General features: G+C 39.7%; 2 protein-coding genes across 9 annotated transcripts in view; one reads left to right on the forward strand and one right to left on the reverse strand.

Annotated features, from left to right (window-relative positions):
• Window positions 1-5770, reverse strand: part of GPR146 (G protein-coupled receptor 146) — a 55717-nt gene extending 49947 nt beyond the window's left edge. For both annotated transcript variants that reach the window (XM_075058670.1, XM_075058669.1), the window contains exon 1: window positions 4897-5770. The gene's annotated coding sequence lies outside the window, so the exon portion shown is untranslated. The remainder of the gene's footprint in view (window positions 1-4896) is intronic.
• The window catches only part of CHLSN (cholesin), a 132993-nt gene that overhangs the window by 93901 nt on the left and 12040 nt on the right, over window positions 1-27052 (forward strand). For 4 of the 7 annotated variants that reach the window (XM_075058673.1, XM_075058672.1, XM_075058675.1 and 1 more), the window contains one exon: window positions 12707-12882. In XM_075058673.1, the coding sequence (XP_074914774.1) occupies window positions 12707-12882 (176 nt within the window). Of the gene's footprint in view, window positions 1-4552; window positions 4694-12706; window positions 12883-17275; window positions 17384-22157; window positions 22377-27052 lie in introns of those variants that run through there. The other 3 variants (XM_075058676.1, XM_075058679.1, XM_075058678.1) reach the window with 3 other exon arrangements.

Here is a 27052-nt window from a genome sequence, read left to right on the forward strand (position 1 = left end):
GTTGCTTGTTGTTCCTACCTTAAAACTTTCCTTTCTTTTGATCCCTGCAAAATGACATGATAACAGAACAGGTATGTGATAAACTTAATCCTCCTGTTAGTCTGTTGGTCCGTGCTTTCTTGTATTTTACATGTTATTCCATCTGTAATTATCCACTCTATTTTGTACATAACTTTAAAATCATGTGGGCAACTGCCATTTTCTGTTGTGTTTATACTTGGTTTGTCAAAGATGTAAAATGTAACTTCTGCATGTAAAATTGAATTAGAAACTAACACGAGTTGTAAATTCAATCCATGTAAATTATACTATGTATTTTATAGATATGTGTAAGCTACTTATTATTGAAATGTAGATTAATACAATTTTATTTTAGGATAACTTGCTATGTTCCTTAATTCCAAAATAAGCAAACACCACCAACACCATCTTTTGTGCTGCTTTTACAATGATATCCTTCAGTGTGGTCTGTTGAAATACAAACAGGTTTTATGGAGTATTTTTACTAAACAGTCGACAGGTTTTAATTTAGGGTCTTAAATCATAATTGTTTTTCAATTTTCTGCTCTGCCTCACAAAAGCATAATGAGGGCACACCTGATGCTATAAAAACCAGATGTCATTTCAGTATTCCAGGGCTGTGTGATAAATCTGGAGAGCTTAAGAGTTAGTATCATAGATGTATAGTTATCAGGGAGCTCACAAGAACAGAAAGCATGTAAAGCGTTGCTAAATAAATAGGATTTGGGGAATGGATTGTACTTTAATTTCAGCGACTTTCAAAATGATGAAAATATGGATGACATTTTCTTAAGGCACTTTCAGGAGACCATTTCAAACTGACAAACAACATATTCAAATTCTTTCTTCCTACCAGTCATGTTTAATGAGACAGTACTACTTGCACTCGATCATTGTGATCGGAAGAACAGCAAGCAGACCTGAAGGAAAGCTAGATCATGTAATTCGTGCCAGCTCTTAGAAACTTTATTCCTTTACCTTCCTTCTTGAGATAAAACTCCTTAGGATACGATATTCAGTGGGAACTGAACTGTACATGACATACAAATGGAGCTTTATAGTTCCTTTAAACAGGTTCAGATTCTGCATACAGGTGTTCAAAGGTCTATTCATGGAAATTACATATATTTACAAGAATAATCATTTCACAGAAATTAACTGTCACAGTCTAAGTCACCCATCTCTGGTTATCACTGGGCATAAAGTCAAATGCAAAAATCTGTAATGTCCATCATATTCATTCCTTATTTTGTGTTAAGATGTCTCTCTTTTCATAACCAAACTTAGGGTCCAATTCTCTGTCTCCCAAACCATTTATCCTATTGTAAAGCAAATCAAGTGGCAAAACATGAGTTGAGGTTGTTGATACCCTTATGCTCAGTTGTCATGGTATGAACGCGCAGGACAGTTGAGGTCCTGCCTGTGTTCTGGGTGTTGCTGTGGTTGCCTATTTTAGGATCGTTGAATCATGAACACATTCTGCTAAAGAAATTAATCCTGCCCACTCCCTTTTATTGAGTGTCTCCTTTTGGGTCTTGTTCATCACAAATTGAAAATTGCATGTTCCTGCATACGTGTGTGTGTGCAGTTGAGTGTATATAAATGTATGTATGTATGAAATACATTCTGGAATATTTAGCTAGTTTTTTTTAAAAGATCTTAGTATAGCAAACTACAAGTGATGCTAGTTTTATTTCATAATAAATTAACGAATAGAAGTTTTGTTGAGGTCTCGGAGAATACAGAGGGTTTGAAAGTAGAGTGTATATACACCAGGACATTAATTCCCTCTAGATATACATCCTGTTGAACTCTGGAGCTAATGACAATTTCTTCGTAAAGAGGTCTGAAGTTTTTCTACAGGTTTTGATGGCTTTTTTTTTTTTTAACAAAAAATGTCTTCCGAAGTCAAACATAAGGATTCCTGTTTGAATTGTAAGGAAAGCCCACCTTTCCTAGGGATTGATAACCATTTATTTTTTTCATTTAATAATTAGTCTTCTGCTTCACTAGTCTTTCCCATAGATGGGGAAAAAATGTACCTTCTCCAACTGTATGCTTAATTGTGTTCCATTTTTTGAGTCAGAATGGGTATGTTACAGAGAAGCTGTCAATTTCAGCAAACTAAATATACGCAGCTGAATGAATCCAGTACTGTGAACATGAACCACTGGTGTAAATAAGAAAGGAGATACCTTGGAAGCTTTAGAGTATTCAAGAAGTGTCAGATCACGTTCATTTGAAAGGGATGGTAACGCTTTTTCCACCAGTGCAGACACAAGTATTGTGTTTCACCCAAGATGGGCTGTCCAGGTGTTTAGCAGACCCTGATGTTTGCACTTGTTTGTTGAATTTCAGCATTTTTGGAATAGCCATTCCACTTGTTTTGTAGAACCCCAGATCTTTCCCTTCATAAAGATTTAGATAGGTGAGATTAAAACAAAATGTTTGTCCTTCCACCTTTAGAATCATTTTATCTACTTTGCTGACTGTTACAAAACCTTATATACTGTTTTCAAAAAGCTCTTTTACCAACGTATATTGCTGGAAGGACAATTGGCATGAACTATTAGGAACTCTTGACTATGGTGAAGATGTGATTTGTTGTTGAAGATGAAGTACTCCCGATGATATGGGACTATCAAGACTAGTGGAAATGTAAGAAATAGGTTCCCATTAGTTCTGTTTTGTTGTATCCAACTCAGCAAAGCAACATGGGATTCTTCCAGATCTCCATACTCTAAAGGAAGAGGCTGAAGGACTGGGTCACTGTTCAGGGAGTCTGCTTTAATAACATTGGCGTAACTGAAAATCTCTGACAAGTCTTGCCTTGTGGTGTGACTGCTAGAATATCTGTATTTGGTCAAAACTTCTGAATGAGAAAATAATTTTTTTTCTATGTTGTGTGTTTGAAAAGAACACGTTCCATTAACAGTAAATACTGTGGAAACTCATACTGCTTAGCTTCTGAAAAATGCATTACTATGAACTAAAATACCCTACACTCTGCTTTAAAGATAATATTTATATTTTCTGCTGAGGGAGTAATGGGGAGGAGTATCATTTGAGCTTGAGAACATTGGTACAAATGATATGCATTGTCTAAGTCCCACCTAAGCTTTCCTTGTTTGAAATTTTAAGTAAAGACTTCAGTGAGTTCCTCTGCATAAGGTTAAATTTAGCTTCAAGAGCAGTGCAAAACAGACTTGTTGATTGGTGTGGGAGTGATTGCTGTGATTCCTGAACTATGAAGGTGCTGTCATTTCTCCAAAGGATCTGTGCAGGGGGAGGCAAAACATGGAACAGATTTTGAAAAGGTGAATCGTGGGTCTGTGGATATGCCCCAAAACTCATATCGGGCCATATTCGATTATGAATCACAACTTTGCTTTTTTATTGTAAATTATTGTTCTTTAGTTACATCTTCAGCTATAATTTTGCAACTGTGTTGTGTGAAGAGTTCAAAACTGGACTGATAAAATCAGTGTAAAAACTTCTTACTATTTAAATATTGCCTTAGCTATTTTCATAGCTTGATCAGAACAGTTCATGCTTTAAAAATGCTTAAACTTCTGTGCATAAATAACAGTCCCTTACTTCTGCCATGGAGGTGTTCTCCAGGGCACTCTTCAAGTGTGTGGGTCATTTCCATTTCCATGTGATGCGAAAATAGTAAAATCACCCTTAAAAGGCTGCATTTTCCAAAGAAAGAGCAACATTGCACCTGCAGAAATAAATATGCACTTGCTGTACTAAATTCTTGCATTCTCTCTGCCGGTACTGAAATGGAGGAGATGGTGGGAAGTCTCTTCTCTCTACCATCGGAGTCATCCAGGCTACGTACCCTACAGGTTTTGGGATAACGAGGTGCCAAAACATTGAGTGGAAGTGGAAGCATCCAGTCCCTCCCCAGCCTTCTCCAGCAGTGAGTGCGTGTGTTGCTGTCAACATCTAACGATGACCAGCATGGGGGAGCAAGCATGGTTGCTCTTGCTCCACAGGCACCCATTTATTATCTGTTCCACCGAATTCCTGCCACTGCTGGAAAAAGGATGTAGCTATCATCGTTTTTGCTTGCCTTGCAAAAGGCAGGCTTTGATTTCACCTTTTGTGTCTCACTGAAGTCTAGATAAATCATCTGAAGTTGGCCAAAAACTTGAGAAGAATGTTGTGATCTACAGCTGCGATCTGTGTTTTTCCCATTTTTATAGGAGTGTCTGTATAAAAACTGCATGCATTAGGGTAATGGCAGAATATACACGTGCTGGGTAAACCTATGTTGGTCATTCCTAAACAACGTTCCAGAAATCCCCCTTGGCTCTATTAACAAGTAATTGCAAAGTTCTTTTCGACAAAACAATGGGGCGAGCCCCTGTGCATGCAAGTTGCTGTAATTTGTAGTACAGATCAGCGCATGGAACTCTGCAAGTATGTACTGTATGTGGCTGCTATGGTGATTAAAATATATAAATAAAATAGATAAATATGGACCATATTAGAAATTCATTACTGGCACTCTCTCCGATCACAGTCGGCTCCAGCGTGCGGTGTCCGCCGTGTTCCCTTACTCCGAGCGGGTCCTCCTGGACCAGGATCGTGAGCTCCTGGAGGGGCTGCACTCACCCGGCGGCCCCGTCCTACCTCGTCAACTGGCAAATTCAACGCAAAAATGGTAAACAAAGGGCCTTTGTGCACGTTTTACGGTTCAGTGAGGATTAGCGGCCCGACACGATTTTCAGACGGGACGAGCTTAGTGTTAACTTGCGCGAGGTTAATGAGGAAGGACGTGGGGCAATCTGCAGAGGCTGAAGCAGAAAGGTCTCGCCCTGATTTCGGACGCGGTACAGGGAATTGTTAAAAGCGGGTTCTGCTTACCTGGGTCGGTGCGTCGGTCACGTGTTGCCTAACGTTTTGGCTGCTTTAGGCTGCGGATCGTGCCAATTTCAGGCATTTGCTTGCAGTCCTTCCCGCGGTTCCAGAGGTCCCCTCCGCCGTGGTGGGCATCCTAGCCTGTACGTGGGCTCTGGTTGAATCAGATTCCTGCGTTTTCTTTCCCCTCTCACCTTTTAGCGTTCTCGGACTGTAAAATCCATCCCTTTCCTGAAACACAGAACGATGCACTTGTCCGAGGAAGTTTTTCCAGGCAGGATTCAGATTCCAAACAAGCCTTTCATTTCCTTCGCGCCGGGGGCGGGGGGGTGAAGCAGGGAGGCGAAGGAAAGCGCTCGCTTCCTTTAAATCCCCACCAGCGTCTTCCCAGCGCTGGAAGCGAAGGAGCTTGTCATGGTGATCTTCAGAGTTTAACTTTAGGGGGGGAGGGAGAAAGTGGAAAGCAAACTGAATGCTGTAGCGGAGATTTCTCTCTTCCCCCACTGGGCCCCTTGCCGACTGTTTTTATTGATTTCAATCACTGGAGGCTAGCTGGTTCTCAGAAGAAACACTGTGTAATGTGTTCTTTCCTGGCTTTCATTAAAGAAACTCAATGCAGTGCGGTCACGCTGCCGAGCTCGCCTGGCAACCTGCCTACACCCTGTGGTACCTCTTTCATTGGAGGAGATCGAGCTCGTGGTTTGGGGTTGCTTTATTTTATTTATTTATTTTTTTTTTAATCCTCCAGCAAGGATTTCAGAACAGCCTATGCTCTGCTTCTACCTCCTCTTGCAGCCTAAAGCCTTTTTAAGCTCTGGAAGAGATTGTCAGCACCCCTAAAGGGGACGACTTTGGTGGCGATGAAAATGCCGAGCTCTGCGACTGTCTCGTGCTCCTTCTATTAAAATTCCTCTGTGCGTTTCTGGGGAGGGGTTAAAAGGGCTGCGTGTAAGCCACAGGGATGTGGATACAAATTATTTCCGAGGGGTTTCCTTTTTTTTTTTTTAATTCTTCTGCTGATTGGTTAACATGGTTTAATTAAGGGTAAGAGAGTAAGCAAAATCCTTCGACAAATATGTGAAAATTCCTGGCAGTGCTGTAGTTGCAAATGAAGCAAAACTGCATTCTCCAAGCCTGCAGTCGTGGTGTTGTCTTAAATATTTCTGTTGTACTCAGGACTGTGATACTGGTGAAGAAAAATGAGAAATAAAATACGGTACTAATTTATGCCTTAGAACTTAATCTACTACAGTATGTATTTTACAGGAGCAAATAATCTATAAAGTGGAATTCAATGAGCTAGGTTCTGTAAATCGTATTGTTCCGTGTGCCTATAAATGCTTTCATTTAATTTGGTAAATTGTTCAATTTCTTCTTATTCAGCAGTTCTTAATGATAACACTTTATGTGCTCTTCAGAATTGGCTGTAAATTTATGAAATATGTAAAGATCACATAGTTGCAAATTAAGCCCTGTTTCAAGCTAATAAAGGTGCATCTATTCTAAATTACAGCTGCAAATTTAGGGTGCTACCTGATCCCTTGTGCTTATGAGATATTATAGCTGTGTACGCAAGGCTGCTTTTTTTTTTAAAAAAAAAAACATTTACACAAGCACTAGGAGAATCCTTTCCTGGATCAGAAAGATAAAAAGCTTGTTCTTTTTTAAATCTGGCTTCTTGCAGAACTTGTCTGAGGCTTTTCTGCCTGGGTTGCGTCTACAGAAACCTTTCCAAATCAACTAATTGTAAGTTACTCCCAGTGCTTTTGTTGTGAGGAATTGAGATTCTAAAACCACCTAGCTTTTATGAAAAATTCTAATTTTTTCTTTGAGCAATGTATAATTAAAAAAAAAAATCTTCCTCTGTGAGTGCTACAGACATGATGTAAGGAGGTATACTTCTACAAATGCTACTTTTCATTCAAAATTTGCTTTCTGTGTGGTAATGAAATTTCATATGCCCTCTCTGGTCATACTACTGCTTTTCATAAGGTGCTAAATGATAGAAAATAGTTATTTAAATTCAATATGGCCATGAACTATTTTATGCAAATTCTATAGCTGTCGTTATAGCACAGTTCTTTGGCAAGCCTCCAATAGTAAATCATTTGTCAATCTTCCTTTTATGAACCTTGCATCTCAGGATTTGCCAGCCTTTCTTCTTTATAGGTTTTGAACTGTGTTTATAGATTCCGCTTTTTGTTTTTGAGCTGGCAGATGGCCAGTTATTTATCTGGGTTCGTATGTATTGTGTAAGACAGAAACAGAACCTTTTGCATGCTGATATCGTGCATGGGGCATTTTTGGGGCAAAAGGCTCCTTGTTAGCAGAATCCATTACGTGATGGGTTGGTAGCTCCTCGTCAGCCCTTGGTCGGTGAACAAAGCACCTTTTGACATTTCTCTATGTTAAAAGTTATGAAATAACATGAGCTTAATGAACAAACAAGGCGATACAATGCTCCTACTATGAAATAAGCCGTATGATCCATTTCCCCATCTTTCTCTTTGGAGTTCAAAAATTTGATGCCCTTTTTATATGTTTGTCGCTGTTAGTTGAGTTACAATTTATTCCTCTGAATTTCTGGTGTTGCTTGCTTTGCTCTTGTACAGACTTGTGTTGCTGTGCTGGTAGAAAAGGACAAAAGCCTACTGGCTTTTGGAGGAGCTGGATTCACTGGTACTAAGAAATAGTAAATTTGGTGGTGTGGCTGATCAAGGTGCTTCAAGAAATCCTGTCTTGGGTACATCTTTCTGCCAGTTTCTCTTGCAGTTATAGTTCCTTTTTTACTGTTCTGAATTGCTTAGCAGGACTGCTTTATACTATTAAATGCTGTACTTCTGTTTGAGATGGCTCCCCTTTTATGATGGGTAAGCTCATTTCTAAAGATCACTTGCAAAATGTTACAATTTGTGCAATATTTCCAGATGACAAATAATAGTGGAAAACTTTAACTGCTATCTAAAACTGCCACAGCTGAAGCCTTGGGATATTTTGAGTTAGATGTCTTAGACTATTTACAGTATATTTACTATGTTCACGTCCAATTCAGAAATTTAGAGCCTGGCATTGATGAAAGGCACTGTACGGGCAGTCACAGCGCTTCGCACACAGATGGAGATGGTGTGGTGTGAACTTTGGGAATTTGCTGGAAGATGTCTGAGCTCACATCTCCATACCCTTGCAAAGATGACATGGGTTTTTATGAGCATAAGTGTTAAAGACTTGGGGTTCTGTCTTTTACTCCAAATGTGGCATCCAGTGGCAATATGCCTTTTAGCACCTTTTGAGGCCTTCTGGAAAGTTTCCAAATAGAAGACTCCCACCTCCTTAATCACGAGAAAACACTGGCTCTCCTCTGAATGTCATTCATTCAAGTGTACTGACCTCGCCTGACCTTGTTTAGATTGAGATCTAATGAGCCCACAATCCAAGGTGGTGTGGTAGCTCTCAGCAGGCTCTGCAAATAAGCAAGTGTTGTGTTTTTCTGTATGCATGTGGTTTAAATTTATCACATCAATAAACAAGTGTCTCACACACTCAAATAGGGACTTTACAATGTTGTAGTTAAGGCTAAATTGTAGCACTACAAATTGTGATGTCACTTTATAAATATAGAAGGAGACAATGTGGAATATTTATGACCTCAAAACAATGAAGTCCTGTTGGTTGGGTTTTTTTTAAATTTAAATAATGACATACTACTAAAACTCTTAATCCAAATGGCTCACAAACTCCGGACACATCTTTCAGGAAAACAAGTCACACTAATGGTTCAGGGAAGGAGAAATTAAAAAATAAGGCTGTTGATTTAAAGAAAGGAGAGATGCATCAGTAAAGTATCATAACAGAGGTCATCCGAGTTAAAATAAATACAGCTAGGCTTTAAATTCCAGTGGAAGGTTTGGTTTTGTTTTCTTTCGAGTCCCAGGTTTTGGGGAAGGTTGTTTTTGGTTGTGTTGGGGTTTTTTACGTTGCGATAAAACTACCCTCAGCTTCGGTGGAGAATATACCACCAAGTGTAGGTATTTTATGAAGCACATAAAACTTGAGGCTTTCAAATTAAAACCCAGTCAAGGACAGATGGTGGTGCGTACTACTAGATTAATCAAGTTGACGTGGATGGATAAGTAGAGTTGCAACTAGAAGAGTTGTTTGAGCTGTGAGGTTGCGATCTCTTTCACAGTATGTGTGCTAGGGGTCCCAAACAGAAGCCTGATGAATCCGATTTTCCTTGAACGATGCTGTGGGCCAGCAGAAGGTACCTCCAGCTGTAAATCCTGACTTTTTCACGCCCGGGACAGCCCCAGCCCCGCAGGGAGAACAATGTCCTCGTTTCAGACAGCCGACGGTGCATCAACTGCGATGCTGGAAACAAATGTTGTTAGGGCTCGGTATTTACGTTGGGACCTACAGGGAGGGAGCAACTTGTTTTGTTTTTAATGGAGCAGCCGGGGAGGGGGATAAAAAGCTTTTTATAATGCAAGGAATGTGGGGGGGAAGGGAAAGTACAGAGATACGCGTTTACTGTAAGTATGAAGAAGCAGAGGCCTCTTTATCAGACCGGCTCTAATGATGTGCTACAGTCACTTTATTTGAAAGCTTCATGGCTCACAGAAAAGTAAACAAATTCATTACATTATTTTTAAAGGAAGATTAACTGTAGTGTGTCGTCTGTTGGACAGCTGCTGTAGTAATCTTTTACAAACACTTTATAAATGACCACCCTCAGTGTTTTCCTGGGCTTTGTGTGGCTGGATTGTTATTTTAGTAAGTACCAGGGTGGCTTTTCAAATGAAAACGTTGTTTCCTGTGTAACAATTACGTACCTACCTTCACCCTAAATATTATTATATTCTCAGCATGTGTTATAAAACGTCTTCTATACAAATGCAACATATGTTGCTTTTTTGCATGTGTTTGCACATGAATGCTGGCTTTTCCACAGAAGTAGCTAAAAAATATTTTAAACAAAAAAGGCAAATCCTCTTTACTGTCCCACTCCCATTTATTCTAATTTCTGCTTTCTTGCCCTTTTTTGGTTTTTGAAAACAGCAAGTTGAAAAGATGAGTCAGAGTAAACTTAGATGATACGTGAATTGACACTGAACAAATGTTTAGTCCTCAGCAGGTATCTTTGGCAAATAAGATTGTGTTCAGGTATTGTCTTCTTGAACCATCCCTTGCTCGAATGTCAGCAAGAATAATGTTATTTAGCACCATGTCTGGATTTTCATTTGAAAGCACTTGACTAACACAAATTGATGTAACACTAAGGATTTGTGAGTTTATAAAGCGGTTTTAACCACTCTTTCCATAAAGCAGTTGATCTGGTGCATTCAGGTTTCGGTTATGGGTTCCTTGAACAGGTCAGGAGGGAGCAGAGAGGGGAGGAACGGCGTTTCTTCTGCACTCAGTTTGGCCTCCGTGAGTTTCCGATGCTCTAGCAGAGGACCTCACCTGGCAAGTACGATGCTATATAGTAAAGCTGCTGGACCTGAACCAAGTCTGCTCTGTGAACGTAATTCTCGTTCTTGGGGATGTTGGTGGCGGTTAGACTCCTTTATCTTCCCCAGCCTTGGGATGTGAGGTGCTCATACAGCTGCCATAGGCATGGGTGGCCTCTCCGGACTGCCTTGTCTCTGTATACTCCACCTTCATCAGCTTATAGTTGAAGTGTCTGAGGGCACGCAGGTTTGGCAGAAACATCAGAAAGCGTACTTCATTTATTTTCAGCAGAAGAATTATGGATTTAAATAACTCAACAAATGCTTGCATGCAATCTCTTATTTTTTTGTCCTTGTCATATAGGAGTCTGCTTCAAAGTCCACCTGGGCCACCTTAACATCTGTGCTGTTTCCACTGCTGTCGGTGGGTGGGTTTTCCCTACCCAGGGACCCCATCTTCTTATAAATATAGCCTGGCCTTGCACGAATCTGTTCCTTGGTCAGGTTGTCTTAACGAATTCAGTACAACTGTGGCTGAGGAAGTGGATTAATTAATGGAGTCATTCACAAATCATTACTGCTTGGGCAGCATCTCTATCACATTTCACTTTACTGCAAACACTGTTTCCACAGCATTGTCCACAGCCCCATCTCTTCTCATTAAACGTCATGAGGAGGATGTTTAAACCATCTTGACAGAAGGTGCTAAATAGGGTTAGTTAAAAAAATGGGAGCCTGATGACCTATTCCAGTCTGAGCCCATAATTTAGAAGTGTGTCAATGTTTGCAATTTTTACTTGGCTACAAATGATAGTAGGGAGGTAGTACAGCACAGCAAACAGGAGCTAAAACCCCCGAGCTCATCACAAGAGCTAATACGTCTAGTATTTTTGCTACTGGATTTCTGTTCTTGGAAGAGAAGGTGATACTTAAACGGTCCTTGTGCATACCTTTAGCCTGCATTTTATCGCAGTGCCTGACCCATGGAGGTGGCTGAGAAGCAGCAGTTCCTTAAACCATGATGAAGGTATCTAAGTTTTATCTGGGACTGCGTGAGATCTGTAACTATCATATAAGCTAAGAATTAGCACCACCCCTTCAATCTTGGACTTGGAAATATCTAAAAGCAAGACCAATACAGCGTAAGAGTCTTGTTTGTGGAATTTCATACTTTTTTCATTGCTCAGTTGTTACTGGGAGGGTTGTACAGAAGAGGTGGCTTCATAGTGTCCAAATATCTTCTGCTTCCTGAGATACATAGGGGTTTGGGTACCCAGAAACTACTTTGTCTACGGTTTCATGAAGGTCTATGTATGATGATCATCAGAGTAGTTAGGGTTTTGTAAAGAGTGAATCTTTCTCTCAGGGAAATCTTGGGGAGGGCATTGAATAAACAGCCATCTAGTATTAGACCAGCTGCAATTTTTATGTTTCTAGTTGATACTTAACAATTTGGTGAGACTGTTTCCTGGAAAGATATGAATGAACCTCTCTCAGATGTCTAGGAGTCCCAGGAGTCAATCTCATCTTGCTATGGAACAACATTTTATTTCTACACTGTGTGATCTCACACTGGATTTTCCCTGATAAACTCAGTGTATCTATTTAATGCTCTTCATCTGTGTGTGAAATACTTTCATTTGGGGGTATGCTTATGCATATATTTATCGTAATATGGTTTTAGATGTGAATAGTTAACTGTTCTGTCTGCAAACCTAAAGCAACTTTAACTTTTGTGGGATATATGTGTATATGTTTATTGAAGATCGTGCATATATTTACCCAAGATTGCTAAAGGATCTCCAAGACGTCTTGGATGAAAATGGTAGTTGTCACATCTCCTTTGGCATAATGGAGATGAAGTCCCTGTGTGGCAGACAGAGGTTTTTTCTGTCCAGGGAGGTGTGAGGTTACACAACAAACAGCCCCAGAAGCTAAGAATCTTAAGGAAACCCTACTTCTCCTTAAATGTGTGTATGCTAAAAACAATCCATACCCTCCCTACACTACGAAACAGCCTCTGCTGTTCACATTCCCCCCCTCAGGTTCGAGTATGGGAGAATAAACAGCACAACAAATTTGAGATATGATGTTTAATACATAGCTCGAAGGTGCTCACATTACTGTACTGCTGAGAGCAGTATAATCATCTACAGAGGGCAGTTCTACAGATTTCTGCAAGTGCAGTATTTACAGTTCTGTGAATTGAGCAGAGTAGAGAGGTGATGGAAGTACAGTGAACAGTAAAATTATGAAGCTTGAAGCTTCTGGTTTTAAATATTACCTGTACCCTTCAATTGCGTTTATACATATTTTGTTCACTTTCTTATAGAAATATAAACACTTTATTTAAATGTTGATTATTTCAGGTGACAAAAGAAGAGGAAGAACTTACTGCAGAGGAAAGGAGGAAACTGGAAAGAAAATTAAAAAAAGAGCGCAAGAAGAAGGAAAAACAGCTGATGAGGGAAGCTGGAATCTCTACTAAAAAGGTGGAACCCAAAAAGCAGTCGGGATCTGAGCTGGCTCTGGCCTATTTAACCAGGTAAGAATAGTAAAACCACTGCAGGTGCTCCCTACGAAGTAAGCTGTAAACCGTGCCAGAAATCCAGAACAAGCTGAGCCAAGTAATAACACATTAAAGGAAATTGCTGCAGTTAAGTGTTAAGTTAATGTTTCATCTCAGTTGACACCCTCGGGTACGGCTGATCACCCCATTGTATTTATATCACAGGAACAAGTGAGAGATGTTAAGTATGGTGCAAACATTTTAGAGAAAGACAGCTCATGTCCTGAAGATCTTGTAGTTGATATATAAATACCACTGGGTTAGCTGCACTTACAGAGATGAAAGGCACACGGCAGAAAAGATTGCATTGCCGAAGTTAGTTTTGTTTCTTGAGTATGCTGTTCTAAGCGAAAGAATTCCAGTTATTCTTTTTATATAAGCAAATTGCATGAAATGGTTAAGCATTATGGAGTCTGAACTTAACCACCTGCGTAGCGTTTGGATATTTGTAACTTGAGATGGGTTTATGCCACTATTTTAAGGTTAATAGTGTACAATGCCTTATTTTTGCATACCAAAGTATATGGCAAGTATGGTGGCTGATTTCAGATCAGAAGCAATTACTTCATCTAGTTAGTGCACTTATGTATAATACTTAAAATTCCAACATAAAGCAAAGGCTATGGTTAAACTAAAGAACTACAGGAAAGCATTCATAGGACCCTACAGACAGTACGAGGTCATGTATAAACAGGACGATAATGTTTATTTTTTTCCAAACTGCAAAATATACCCTGTCTGTAAGACCTCCAGAAGAGGCGTGTTACAAATACTGGGTTACCACGTGGAACAATTCCAGGGTTGCATCTCTGGCCATGCTCAAAACTGAAGCATCCAGACTGTCTGAATTGTTACTTACCACTCTCAGTGGGGAGGGAGGAAATTAATTGCATTCCAGGCAGAGGGACATGTGCATTTTTGTTACATAACCCTCAGCACGCAGCGATAGCAAAATGACAATAATATTTTTGATCTGGAAAACAGCTGGAGTAGTTCACCACTGTTTTGAACTGCAAACGGATTGACAGTTAGCTTTGAACCATCTGCTCAGACTATACTCTGGTATGTGTTCTACTAAGTGGTGGATCTCTGGATAACAGTTTGGAAAGCAAAGGAACAAGCTATGGGGTTTTGCCTGATATTCCGCTGTTATCTGTATGGATTTTTGCCTTCTTAGGTGAGAGAATGTGAAACTACATTTGAACTAATATTTGAACCAATTTGATTCTAGAGTTTCACTTAACCTGTACCTTGAAATAGTAAACCTGCAATGTCATTTGGTCTCACACAGAGTCCAAGGGCTGTATACACAGCAGTAGGTTGTGAGGGTTTATTTCAGCAACAGACAATTTGAATTTTGTAGACTTAACAGGGATAGTTCTAAGATGCTGAACTGCCAAGCAAACATAACCATAGACACCATTCTAGCCTCAAATGTGCTGGAACCATCTTGCACCATTGTAAATTACAGAAAAACAGCTTAATCCTTTTACACCTCAGATGTGTTTTCAACCCAGCAAGATTGGACGAAGAAACAACTGGATTTAAAGTAATCAAAGAAATAATATATTAGCTGGGGAAAGGAAACTAAAATCCGAACTCTGGAAGTCATTGCAAAACCCCCAGCAACTTTAGTGGGTTAAGGATTTCAGTCTACATGTTTTTGTAGGGCTACAGGTGTGAATAATATGTGGGAGGATAAGTTAATCTTAGCGATGCGAGAGATTAATATAATTGGAAGTAAACAAAAGGGTGCTGTGGATTTATGTTTTGACCCACCTACAATAAAAAGCCTTGCATGACATAAGGGTTGCTAAGTGATGTGGCATCTTAATTCCCTGATGGCATGTGAATCTCCTGTAGGACAGGTGGAACTTGAAGTACCATATGATAACTAAAACTGTCATTTTTATTTATTAAGAGACTATTCGCAGTGTGAGAGCACAACTCTGTGAGGCTTTAGCCTATGACAGGAAAATACTGGATTTGGTTTAGTGAAATTTTGTTTGATAACTTTTAAAGAAAAATGTTAGAAAGCATTCAGTGAAAGATTTTTTGTTACACATCTAGACTTTTGATGTGCAAGGGAAAGTTAAACTAATTGTGTAAGTCATTCATATTTTAAGAGGTAGTAGTTCCCTCAGAGTGCAGAATCATCTTTTCTGGTATGTGGAATTCTTCACCAGGAGAATAAATTTCTGTTTCAAGCAGTAAGGTCAGGGAGAAATAACAAAATTTCACTTGGAGGAAATAAAACATAGTGAACAACAGTTACTGTTTTGTGGGGGTTCCTGTGCTTAGAAAGCCCTGCTTCTGTGATAGCCTTATATGTTCCATTTAAAAAATAAAATGGAAGTAGCAGGCAGCCCATAGGCAGCGCTCCTCTCTTCGCTGAGGCACAAGGTGACTTTCACAAAGACGTGCCTCCTTCTTTTAGTCGAGATGAGTTAATGAAGAGAGCACGGATGAGAGGGAGTAAGGCACGCAGGTTGCGGGGGGCAGGACCAGGCTAATTGCATATTGCCCTTCCTGACGGCTTTAAGAGCGGCATCGCAGCAAGAGAGCTAGAGTCGGAGTGATGCTTCGCACGAAGAGCAACGGTAGACGGAGGCACGTGGCTGCCTTTGATAGCGCTGCCGATGCGCGGGGGTCTTTGTAAACCTCCGTGCTACAAGCTGACCAGTTCTTCCCATTTTCCAGGTTTGTTACTTGAGTCTAAAACCAAATAGCCCTTGATGCTTTGCCAGCCTCCAGAGAGGTCAAAATATCATTTTATTGGAGGACCACCCTAGGAACTGAGAGGTGCTTTTTCCCCATGGGTATGGGATGGCCACAGGCAACAGCAGCTGATGCTGACTAGCAAACTGCAGCCCCCAGCTGGACCTGAGGGTGCTGAAGGGTTTCCCCTGTGAGCTGGGTGACCTTGATAGCCCAGGCTTTTCAGCAGCTTTCTCATTTGAATGAGACCAGGACAAGCATGCACCAGGTTTTGCACTCCTCATAGAGGAGAAGCGGCCAAATGGCTCCTGGTTTTTTCCTCTCTCGCTTTCTACTGGCCTGTTGGGAAAAAGAAAGGGTGAGAAAAAAATGTCTTTGCTTCACCAATTTTTATCTCACCTTTTCCCTCGATGGGATAAGCTCAGGCCGTTTCCCAATGCAGTTCTGTCTAACGCAGCAATCACAGCATGCCTGCGGAAACAGAAGAAAGTCTGCTACCATCAGATTCTCCAGCTTGCTGGGGGAGCAGAGAGGAAGATCTGAAGTTATACAGAGGATTAAAAATAGGGAGCTAAAGCAAAAAAGGAAGCAGAAAGGTTATGAAACTGTGAGAAGGAAAAAAGGAAATGCGTAATAATGAAAAAAACCGGAGTGGTACTGAACAGAAGAGAAAAAAACCTGTAAAATTACTGCAGAGGAATAGGGAAAAGCAGGAGTGAGGAAGTATTAGTGGTTCAATAAACTGCACAAATCTCTTCCTTTTAATGATGACATGACTTTTTTCTTTATGATGGTAAGTGATGATTCAGGTTTAAAGCCAAGATTAGAATGTCTCATTACTGTGCTGCTTGGAAAATATAAAGTAAAAATTCATCCTTTTCTGAGCACTAAGCGCCTTCATGTGAAAAGATGTTGCAATTCATGAGAATGGTAATTAGACTTAATTATAACCTAACTGACCTTCTGTGGTGTTAAAATGTTGGCAGAACTTGTTTGTCTTGGCAAGCCACTCTCTCCTAGAAACGCTTCTGTTCTTGTGTTTGGCTTAGAAAGTTCATTGCTATATGGATCTGCACATATGGTTTTCTCCATCACCCATCAAAGGAATAGACAGAGATCTGAAAAGATGTCACTAAAAGTATGTGGAATTACAAGATTGATATCATTTGAAGTAGAAGTAATAGGTAATATTGTTATCTGGATATTGCTGTGAATTACCTAAGCCCTGTAATATTATTTATCACATGTTAAAATTTAAAAAATAAGCTGCTGGAGTACATTTGTTTTCTTTCTGTAATGATTTATGTTATAGTAGTAATATATGTCACCAGAATGTTTCCCAAGGCATTGTCTTTTCAGTTTTCTTTATAGATCTTACTGTCCTCAACCCTAATTTAAATTTAGGTGAGATTCAGAGAATGTCAGAGACTTCTTTAAAGAAAAAAAGATGCTTATAAGAATAATGCAAAGCAAGGGGACATTACAGAAATACAAAAGTGAGAGACAGTCAGAATTGCCCATCCAGTGGGGAAATAGTCTGACTCTGCAGAACGCAAGGTGTTTTTTGCTGAGTGCAGTGGCTACACTGCTGAAAGCAGTGTACAACCCAGGGCGGTTGTTTATCTGCTGTGTTTGCAGGATGGAAACAGATCCCAGTCCTCGGTCAGACTTTACTACAAACGCTGCCAAGCATGGGAGATTTTAAAGCTGAAACATTGTTCTTCCTTTCAAAGAATACAGAAATCTGAGCTGTGTTGCTGTAAGCATTTATTTTGATACTTTGATATTTTTAAATATATGTAATATATTATGTTATCTATATTATATAGATATATATGATATAAATAAAGATAACATGTATAAAGTATATCAAGTTTTTACTCTTACCAGAGCAGAGGCCAACTGGAGAAGAGCATTAATAGGTAGCATAGTGTTCACTTTGTGTTAGCGTCTATGAAGTTTCTGATTTTTGAAGGAACTGGGAGATGCTTTTGCTGGGCTGTAAAGAGGGCAGCAACATTGAGGTTTGTGGCCAAACAGCTGAGATGACGATGGCCCTTCAGGAAATCACAAAACCATTCATCCTACCACATTTGGGGCCAAGTGACTCTATTGGGAGAGCTTCTGCGCAAATACAACCACACTCATTAATGTTGAAAAACAGTTTCTAAATTTAAAGTACATTGAGTGGGCTTGTGTCAGATTTAGTTTACTTTGTTGATCCATAACGTTTTGAAGCTGTTTTACCTTTCACAGGTTAAGTATTTGTTTAGCTGCAGTCAGTGATGACTTTTGATATTTGATTCTGAACTTATTTAAGTCATTCTCATTGCTGCTGGCCTTAATCTTTATTAATTTCAAACTTGGCACTGGTGTTAATGTTTCACCATCGATGGCTTAAGCTTTTAGATATTAAGAGTAACTGAAGCACTAGAAATCTAAACATACACAGATTTTTTTTTTTCTTCCTCCAGAGACAGACTCCTTCGGTTTGACAGCAACTAACATTAGCACTTAGTGTCATTTCTCCTTCCCCCACCCTCCGGGATGGAGAATGAGTTCCCTTCCTGATAGGGAGGTGCAGCGTATATAAAAAGCTCATCAGTTATCTTGAATTTCATAAAATATTGGAGAGCTGCTCAAGTGATAAATCTCAATTAGCCAGTAGCAAAACCAGTATGTGAACTTAAGAGAAACCATTGTAATTAGACACAGAAATGTTGCTAATTCCCTTCAACAAGTGGGGCTTTAAGGTGTCTTGAAAGAGCAGCTTTTCCTTGAAGATTAGGAGAATAGCGATGGGGGCTAGTTTTGCTTTAATAATCATAGGGCTATTTTTTAAAGGTTCTGGGGCAAGCATTAACTATGGATGTAATTAATTAGTTCCATAAGAAGCCTCATGAATCCAGAGAGTCACATACAGGATAAATTTGCATTTGGTGTTGTTCTGTCGCTGTTTTATATGAACTCGGGCAGGCACTTGCTACCATCTGATTTCAAAGGCTTGCACGTTTCCTAATATTCTAGACATCAGCGAATTTGTTTTAGTACTTCTTCAACTTTCTGTGTTGCTTAGCTTTTAACTTCTACCAGGGCCTGACCTGCCTCTAAGTGGGATTCCTCTCCTTGACCTAGATCAGCGTGTCTGTTAAACTGAATGTTTTCTAATTGATGTTAATAGTTGGACAGATCTTCCTCATTTTAAAGGAAGCCACTGTCTCTGTTTGTGGCAGAGAAAAGTAGTCTCGTCTTATTAAGAGAGAGTTACCTTATCATTATCCTACACTCCCTTGTGTAACTTAAGTACCCCATGGCATCTGATGAAGCCACCTCAGTTTGTTTGCAGTTCCCTAGCAGCCCCGGCGTTACTCAGAAACTCTACAAAGCTCTCAGTTGCAATGCCCACACCTTCCTATTTTTAGGGTGCCAGTATGCCAGCAGTTATTCTTGTGGGGGTAGGTGGAGAGGTCTTATTCACTCTACAGATTTGGTGCTGCTTAGGGCTATTCTGTAAAGATACTCAAGCATATTATCTTCTGCAGAAGGCAAAGCTTGCTGTTAGGGTATATGAAGCAGAAAAATTGTTCTGCTGTGTTGGACCTGTTATTCAGCAAGATTTTCTAGATTGTTGTATTGCCCCACATTTTGTAAATAACTTCTCCCCGTCCTGCTGTTTACATCCTTCACGTGGCTGTTACTGGTTTTCTCCATCTCACTGCCCCTTTGGTGAAGCAGTACATCTGTAATCCTTCATCTGTTGCTAGTCCTTCCAGACACTGATGTGTTCTATTGCTCTTCTTTGAACTCCTGTGTCTGTGATCGTTCTGGAAAGGCGAGACCTGGAAGCAAGCACGCTGTTTTACTGGAGCCACCTTCCAGCTTCACGCAGAAGGGACTGAAAGTCTGTGATTCCTTCCTGCTCCCTGTCACTCCGGTTTGGTTTATGGGCAACAACACTGGATTCATCTTTGAGCCATAGCACATTGCGATTTCACGTTTAATTTGCTGCACACTAAAAACCTTTACTTTTTTTTCTCCCCCCCAACTATTCAGTTTTGTGTTAACGACAGTGTTGGCATGAACATGACAACTATAGCCATAATAAATTTTTCACTGACTGTAAAAAGGACCGTGCTTCTCATTCTACTTCAGCCTGGCTGCAGCAAGTCAGATTCTCTACTGTTTCAGAGTTGGCTTTATGATATATATTTCCAGATGTTAGTGTCCTTGTTATCATCTGATTAGTCCAACTATGCATTTAGGATTCTGTGGATGTCACGTTACAGTCTCGGTAATAGCAGCATACAGCTTTTGCCTGTTTAATCAAGATGTCTGACGGCAGCCCAACTTGATGATTTTCAGTCCCTATGATACACTCATTGACTTCTGGATTCACTTTTCTGTGTCTTGATGGCAAGTGATATGCGGAACTGTGTTGGAGCCATGCCTCTGTTTTTCTAACCCCTGCATGACATCCACAGGATGTCATATTGTGCAGGAATTGCTTTTAAACCGTTATTAACTTCTTGGTGGGTTAGCTGCTTTTTATGGTTCTATACAACAATTTCACTGCTTCGCAAGGAGCACATTAACATCTTACTCTTAATTTAGTGAGTTCATGCAGATTATTGTTCCTTACGTAGATCTCATCTCTTTTTCCAGCTATAAATATTACAGCTATCCAGACTGAGTGATCCAGGCTTTGCCTGATGAAGACTCACCAAAAAAAAAGGAAGGCAACAATTTTGGTCTGCAACTCCTCCATGCAAGTCCAGCTTTTTAATGCAGATGGTTAAAGAGATTTCTGCGCCGGTGCTGAGCAGCAGAAGGTGCCTGCACGGCACAGTGCTGTGCAGAACTACTGACTCGACTCTGGAAGCTGAATAACCAGGTCAACACCCAGATGAGCCTGAATTAAGAAGTCACGGCTCTCTGCAAATGAGCTCAGGCACTGCACAGAGGTCATTTATAAGTTACACCGCTTCCAATGCCAGAGCCGGCACCGAGGCTTCTTTAGCTGTTACTGAAGAGAAACTTGTCAGTTAAAGTTAATGCTGACAAATAATAGTATTATTTACTACATAATTCTAAAAACAGCAACCAAAAGTAAGAACAAAAAACAACTTTAAGTAGCTCAGAGCCAATCTTAGCTATTTTTGCCATGAATTTCTGGGAAGAAAATGATCCGTAGGAATATATTCTGGGTATCTGTAATACTATCCTGGAAATGCTCCAGATGGACAGAATTACTTTTTTTTTTATAATGTCAGTCATTTCTAGCAAGTCCTCTCCACAGTGGTGTATCAAGTCATGAAGATCCTAGGTACTTACAAGTGGTTTTGAATGTGTTTTGCCATTTCTAGCTTGCTGGACTCTGGTTTCTAGAGACAAAACAGGTGATTGTTTTGAAGATACTGAAATGTCAGGTTCCAAGACTTTTAAGCTTAGTTATATGTGGAAGTTCTCCAATGTTGCAGATATTTCTGTGGTATTTTCAACTCATTCAGAAGTAGGAAGTTTTAGAAACATCAACGATTGCATGATTTCCCAGCCAAATTAGTAAATGCTTATGATGCAACTCATTCAACTGAGCTTTGGAAAAGCAGCTGGACTAGCACAACTTTCCCTGAACCAAACCTCTTATGGTTTAGTTATTAATAAACTTCTTTCTACAGGGAATGGTTTTGGAGTAGCTTTCTTAACCCTTTGCTTAGCGCTAAGGTGTGGCTTAAGAGGAGAAAGCAAGGGAAGCTCATGTCCATGCTGAATTTTTCTCAGTCAGAGTCAGTAGCTGTTCTATCTTTCTAAATTTGCTCATTGTCCTATTTAGTTTATGGCAGAGGAAAGAGATTTCTTCTTGTAATTTCCATAACCATAAATGGTCACTAAATTTAACAAAAAGGGAGAAGTAGATTAGCAAATTCTAATCCTGCTTTATGTCTCCAAATCAAATAATTCATCTTTCTAAATCTTTGAATTAATTTTATGGAAGGTCACAAGTACATATCTCAAAGCATATTTCAGTAAAAGCAGCAGAGTGATTTACTTTGAAATTTTCTGTCTCTTTGCACTTCTACCCTTTTTTCAGTGTGAAACAAAGCTGTCAAAATATTTACTTGGGCATTTGGTTCAAACTTTCTCATAGGGAAATACTGTATTTAATAGCATCATTAACATGAACTCACAAATCCTTTCATCTGACATCTATCATTTACAGGATCAGCTGAAAAATATGTTATCAACTAACGAGCCCCATCTTTAAAGGGATTTTTATTTTTGTTTTTTAAAAAATATTTTCTCTATCTTCTCCCCGTCATAGTAATGGCAATTTGCTTTTCCACAATACCTTTCCTGATAGCATATCATGACTGTATTTTGACAAAGTAAATGAAAAATATTTTGACGCTAATTTATTCACTCTTGTTATGACAGCTTTTGAGAAATTGTTATATTACTCTGTTTTTCAGATGGATAAATTAAACAGTGATGAAGTTTGTCACTCACCCAAGTCCTTGTACTATCCAAAGGTCTCCTTTCAAGCAAGTGACATAAGGGAGACTAGACATAGCTTTCTTCTCATCTGAACGCAAGCTCTGTTTTCTTTGGCCCTCTACCAATGTCTCGTCCCAACAGACCTGGAGGATTTTTCTCAATTCAGTTTGCATGGATTTTTTTTCTGTAGTGGCGTCTCAAGACATTCCTAAAGGCCACTAGCAACTCTACTAATCTCTGGGTGGGAATGCAATGTATGGGTTAGTATTCCAAACCCTTTTAGCTACTTTGGGAGAGATTTCTGTCTTCCATGGTTGGGGTCTCCTTGCAGTTGTGATCGTTTGTGGTATTGCTGCTGATAAAACTAGGAACAAAAATTCCTGAGTTAGCCAGCCAGCACTTTTATTATTCTCAGTCACATATATAAGATTTTTCTCCTGCATATGATCTTGTATCAGATGAGATTGGTGGCTCTTAAGATGGCTCGTTTTCACGTGCCTGAGGAGGCTTCCCATGCATTCTTGGTGAATTGGGTTTTTTCAAAGTTTAGTTTGCTTTTATTTGTTTATAATTTTTTCAGTAAGGTTTTTAAGATTCCTCATGAATTTTCACATATATGTTGTCACAGCTATAAATTGTATTAGTGGTAATTAACCATTGTGCTGTAAAGTGCTTCCTCAGATGGGGAAAACTAGATTATGTGTGTTAACTGCATAAATATTGGGGCAAAAATAGTTAAGGTTTCTTTGCCTGATTCTCTTTCCTGTAAAATAATGTCTTTATTTCCAAACCTAGTTAAGAAAATTTAATGCATCCTTTCTTAATGACTCTCATTTCCAGTAAAATAAAATTTAGTATAAATGAATTTTCTTAACAGTTTATTAAATGTAGCCATTAGATATTTCTCGCTGAGATCCAGCTTTCATCTGTCTATAGTATTATACAAAAGAGATTGCATCTAATTGAATAATTAAGCAGTTTTAAGATATTATTTCATCTGAAATGACTTTTAGAAACCTTGTGAGATATATTAGGGGGATTCAGAAGCAGAAGTCATTAATAACAGGCCAGTCTGCTTCAGGATCGAATCCTGACAGTAACTAGACACCTTCATTTCTCACTGAAGTTGTGAGTGCTCAACACTTCACACAATCACTTTGACCTTTTCCATTTGTCGTGAGGAAAGCTTGTGCACTATTCAGGCCAAATAAAACCAGAATAATTAAAATTACCCGCTTCACATATAACTATTACAACAAACTACCTCTTGATATTTTTAAACTAAAAGCAGATTGCAGGGATTATTGACTTTATTTTAGTAAAATTTCATTTGCGGTGAGGCTTCGTTGAAGGAGTGTGAGGCATAGCTTTTTCCTCCCAGCCTCTGAAGCCTGCTTTCCCCTGGCTCTCCAAACTCCTTGCCTAGCGCCTGGCTCTGAGCCCAGGCATCCCATCCTTAACCCATCTTCTGGATTTGAGAAAAGGCATTTTGTACTCACCCATCGTCTTCATGGCAAAAATGCAAAAGGAAGGGTTTATGTTTTCTCTGTGTCATAAAATTTAGATCTAGGAGAATTAACACTGCTGCTTACTTCCTCAAACACATTCAAACCATTCATCCAATGCCCAAATAATCAAAATAGTGGCGAGTAGTTTCATAGCTCTAGGGAATCATTTAGTCTAGTCAGCCAAAGCCAAAATTAAAATTTAAAATGCAGTTGGCAATGATTATTAATCAATTAGCTCCAGGGAGCCATCAAGGCTTCCTAGCCAGAGTTAGAATAACAAGCAATATTTTTGAAATAATAAAACTGGATCCTTAATAAAACTTGTCTCCTGCTCCACACATTTATTAATATGATGATGCCCAAAAAGGTATCAGTAATTACTTTTATATGAATAAAATTGAATTGGAATGAGAGCCATCTGCAGGAAGCAGTAATTGGCAGATCAGTTTCTTTAAGTGTAGATTACTTAAAATCTTAATAGTGCAATGCACATGACAGGATATTAGAAGAGGAGACTCTGATGCTGTCCTGAATACCGTAGTGCAGTGGCAGTTTTTATTATGCAGTGAGAGATACCTGAACATATCAGCTAAAGCAAGAAAATGCAAGTGGACTGTCAACTGGTATACACTTTTAGGTTGATCTTGATATTTTCATTGGCTTGTCCCTCTTTAGAACTCTTCTGCAAAAAGAGGAGTAAATAATTCTGTAACATTACAACTTAGGAGACTGAAATGGCCAGGAGTCTGTAACACTCCCTCTCCTTCTGCCTCTGCTTTACTTCCTAATGAATGCAGCCACCAGATGTCGAAATTGGGATGTAAAAAATGACAAGGATGGTTGATGGGTCTTTTTTTAAAAAAAAAACCACAAAACTTCTATATAGGTTTTTGCTGTTGTTCCAGAATAACCCCAAATGTGATATCCTCTCAGATGCACTGTAAGATGTCTGCGTGATGCATTATTTGAAGAGGGCTGTGCAGGGCTTCCTGTAACAAAAGATGAGCTATGCCTAATTAGCCAGCAATAAAAATACTTGGATTTCATTAAAAAAAAAAAAGAAAAAAAAGCCCGCAAATGTAATTTCTGTAACTGTGCCTCTAGGGCTGGTATCCAAATTAATAAATACCTGTTCTTCAATACTGTCCTAAGAGAACTCAGTTACGTAAAGGGGCTAGGTAAGAATTTGACAATCCAGAATGACTTCTATATGCCTACAGAACATCGTCACCAGAACAGGCCAGCCTGTGGAAAAGGTATGGGGCCAGTCCTACAGCACAGGCTCAACGTTCCGCTTGCCTTTGCGGGAGGGATTTCTCCTTTCCTGGAGGCTTCGGCTAGAGCCCCTGGATACCCCGACGGATGGGATTGATCTGAGGCCAGCTGTTTGTCAGCGTGAGTATCTCTGCTTGTCAAAGAAGGAGAGGACACGGGAGGTACTTCTTCACAGATGCTGCTGGCACTGGCTGTCCTCCAGGTCGCAGTGGGGGGGTCGCACCCCTTTTGCATCCCTCAGGTTCAGTGACACCGCGCTCCGCAGTCTAAGCAGCTCCTGTTCCTCAAGGATGCGGGGAAGCCCTGTTGGGAAGTCCTCAGGAACAGGATTTGGATCTTGTGGGGAGGAAAGGAGGCCAGTTGGGCTCCATGCAACTGGGGCTACATGTCCTGGGTGTTGAGAGTCAGACGGGAAGAATATGCATGGTGCTGGGACTTAGCGCAGGTGGGCATCTCGTTAGCGTAATGAGAATGCGTTTCTTTTTCATATTATAGTCAAATGTTACTCTGGAGTTTGGAACTGCAGAAGTGCACATCTGATCTTGCTGGCTATGGAAGTCCACGAGGTATTTGCAAAGGTAGAAAGAGTGCAGAAACACCCAACCTGAAGTTAAATTTGAGACATCTGGTTACAAAAAAGCAACGCATTTTCAGCAGCGTTGCTCATCAGAGGTCCAGCTGGATTAGACACCTTCATAGGGTGCCAACTTCACTTTGCAGCTTCAGGGCTTCTTGAAATAGCCCATGCATAACAAGTGAATAACACAAACTTTCAACTCAGTATACTGAGCAATAAATTGGCACTTTGGCATCCTGGCTGGTTCAAAGCAAAATCGATCAGCCAACATCTTCAGTATTCAAACTCTTCTCCAAGTGGTCAGTTCTTCATCCCTCCTCAAAAACTTTCACTGATAAATTTTCGCATGAAGTTGGTTTCTCTTCCAGCATTTTCATTCAGCATCACTGTGTGGAAAACCATGACACTTTCATACATTTCTGGTGTTTTCTTATTAAATTTCATCATTGCTAGCTTTGAGATAGGCCTTAAAATTTTACAGACTTTTTAAGTTACATTAGTAAATATTTGACTTCTCATAGCAGCTTTTTGTAGCTTGTCTAATTATTCTTTCATTAACACTGTAATATTCTAAGTATAACTAGTATACGTATGACCCAGCACTGCTGAAACTATAGAAATTTTTGTATTGATACCCAGAGCAAGATTAGGGTATATTAATGCTCCACGAGCTGTATACCCATGACTAGGTGTTATTGTTGTAGTTTTGTGGCACTGAACAGTAGAACTGAATCTTCTAGATCTAGCTTGAAAGGACTTGCATTGCTTATGCTGGTGAGTAGTGAAATCCAGTGATTATTTTCTCTATCTGAGAACTACTCCAGAACCTAGTCTTCTCCCAACAACATGGAATTACAGAATCACAAGCAGTGATTTCAGCCTGATTTCAATCTACATGCTCTTCAAATCCCTCCTTTGAAATGCAACAATTAGTTTAAGATTAAGAAATTTTTTCATTTGTTCTTAATTATTTAATCTTGTCTATTACTCTTTTCTTCTTTGAGATGATTGGGGGGGGAACCTTTAAAAGTTCTAAAAGCTGATTTAAAATAAAAAAAAAAGCAATGAAAATGAGCTACTGGTTGCAACTCAGCTTGAGTATTCTGTACCACAGTTGGACTTTATGTGGTGTAATGGTAAGGCAGAAGAGAAGTGACCGTATTTTTTTTTTTCTGGGTCTGGTAGCATATCCCACATCTGATCATCAGAAAGCATTTATATAAATGGATTGTTGCCAACTTTTGAAAATTATTTTACTTGCAGCTGGCTTCTTACATGATTTTCATACAGACTATGGGGCCCTCTTTATCCCCTCGTACCCCCCAGGATGTTCGTCATGGGAGGGAGGCATAACAGTTGTTTCCATTTTCTCTTTCCCTTATTTCTGGTCTGGGCATCAGTGTGACCAGAATTAAGTGCAAGAAAAGATGGACATCTGGAGAGGAGATGGGACTTCAGCACAGCATTGGGATAGCGCTTAGTTGTATATTCCTTGCAGGAGCAGAACAAATTGGCTGTGAAGGGCTCAAATTCTGGTTTTTATTCTTCTTCTGTGATAAGTCAACTCCTGCTTTGC

This window comes from Buteo buteo, chromosome 27, assembly GCF_964188355.1.
Source record: "Buteo buteo chromosome 27, bButBut1.hap1.1, whole genome shotgun sequence".
In the NCBI taxonomy this organism is placed as follows: Eukaryota; Metazoa; Chordata; class Aves; order Accipitriformes; family Accipitridae; genus Buteo; species Buteo buteo.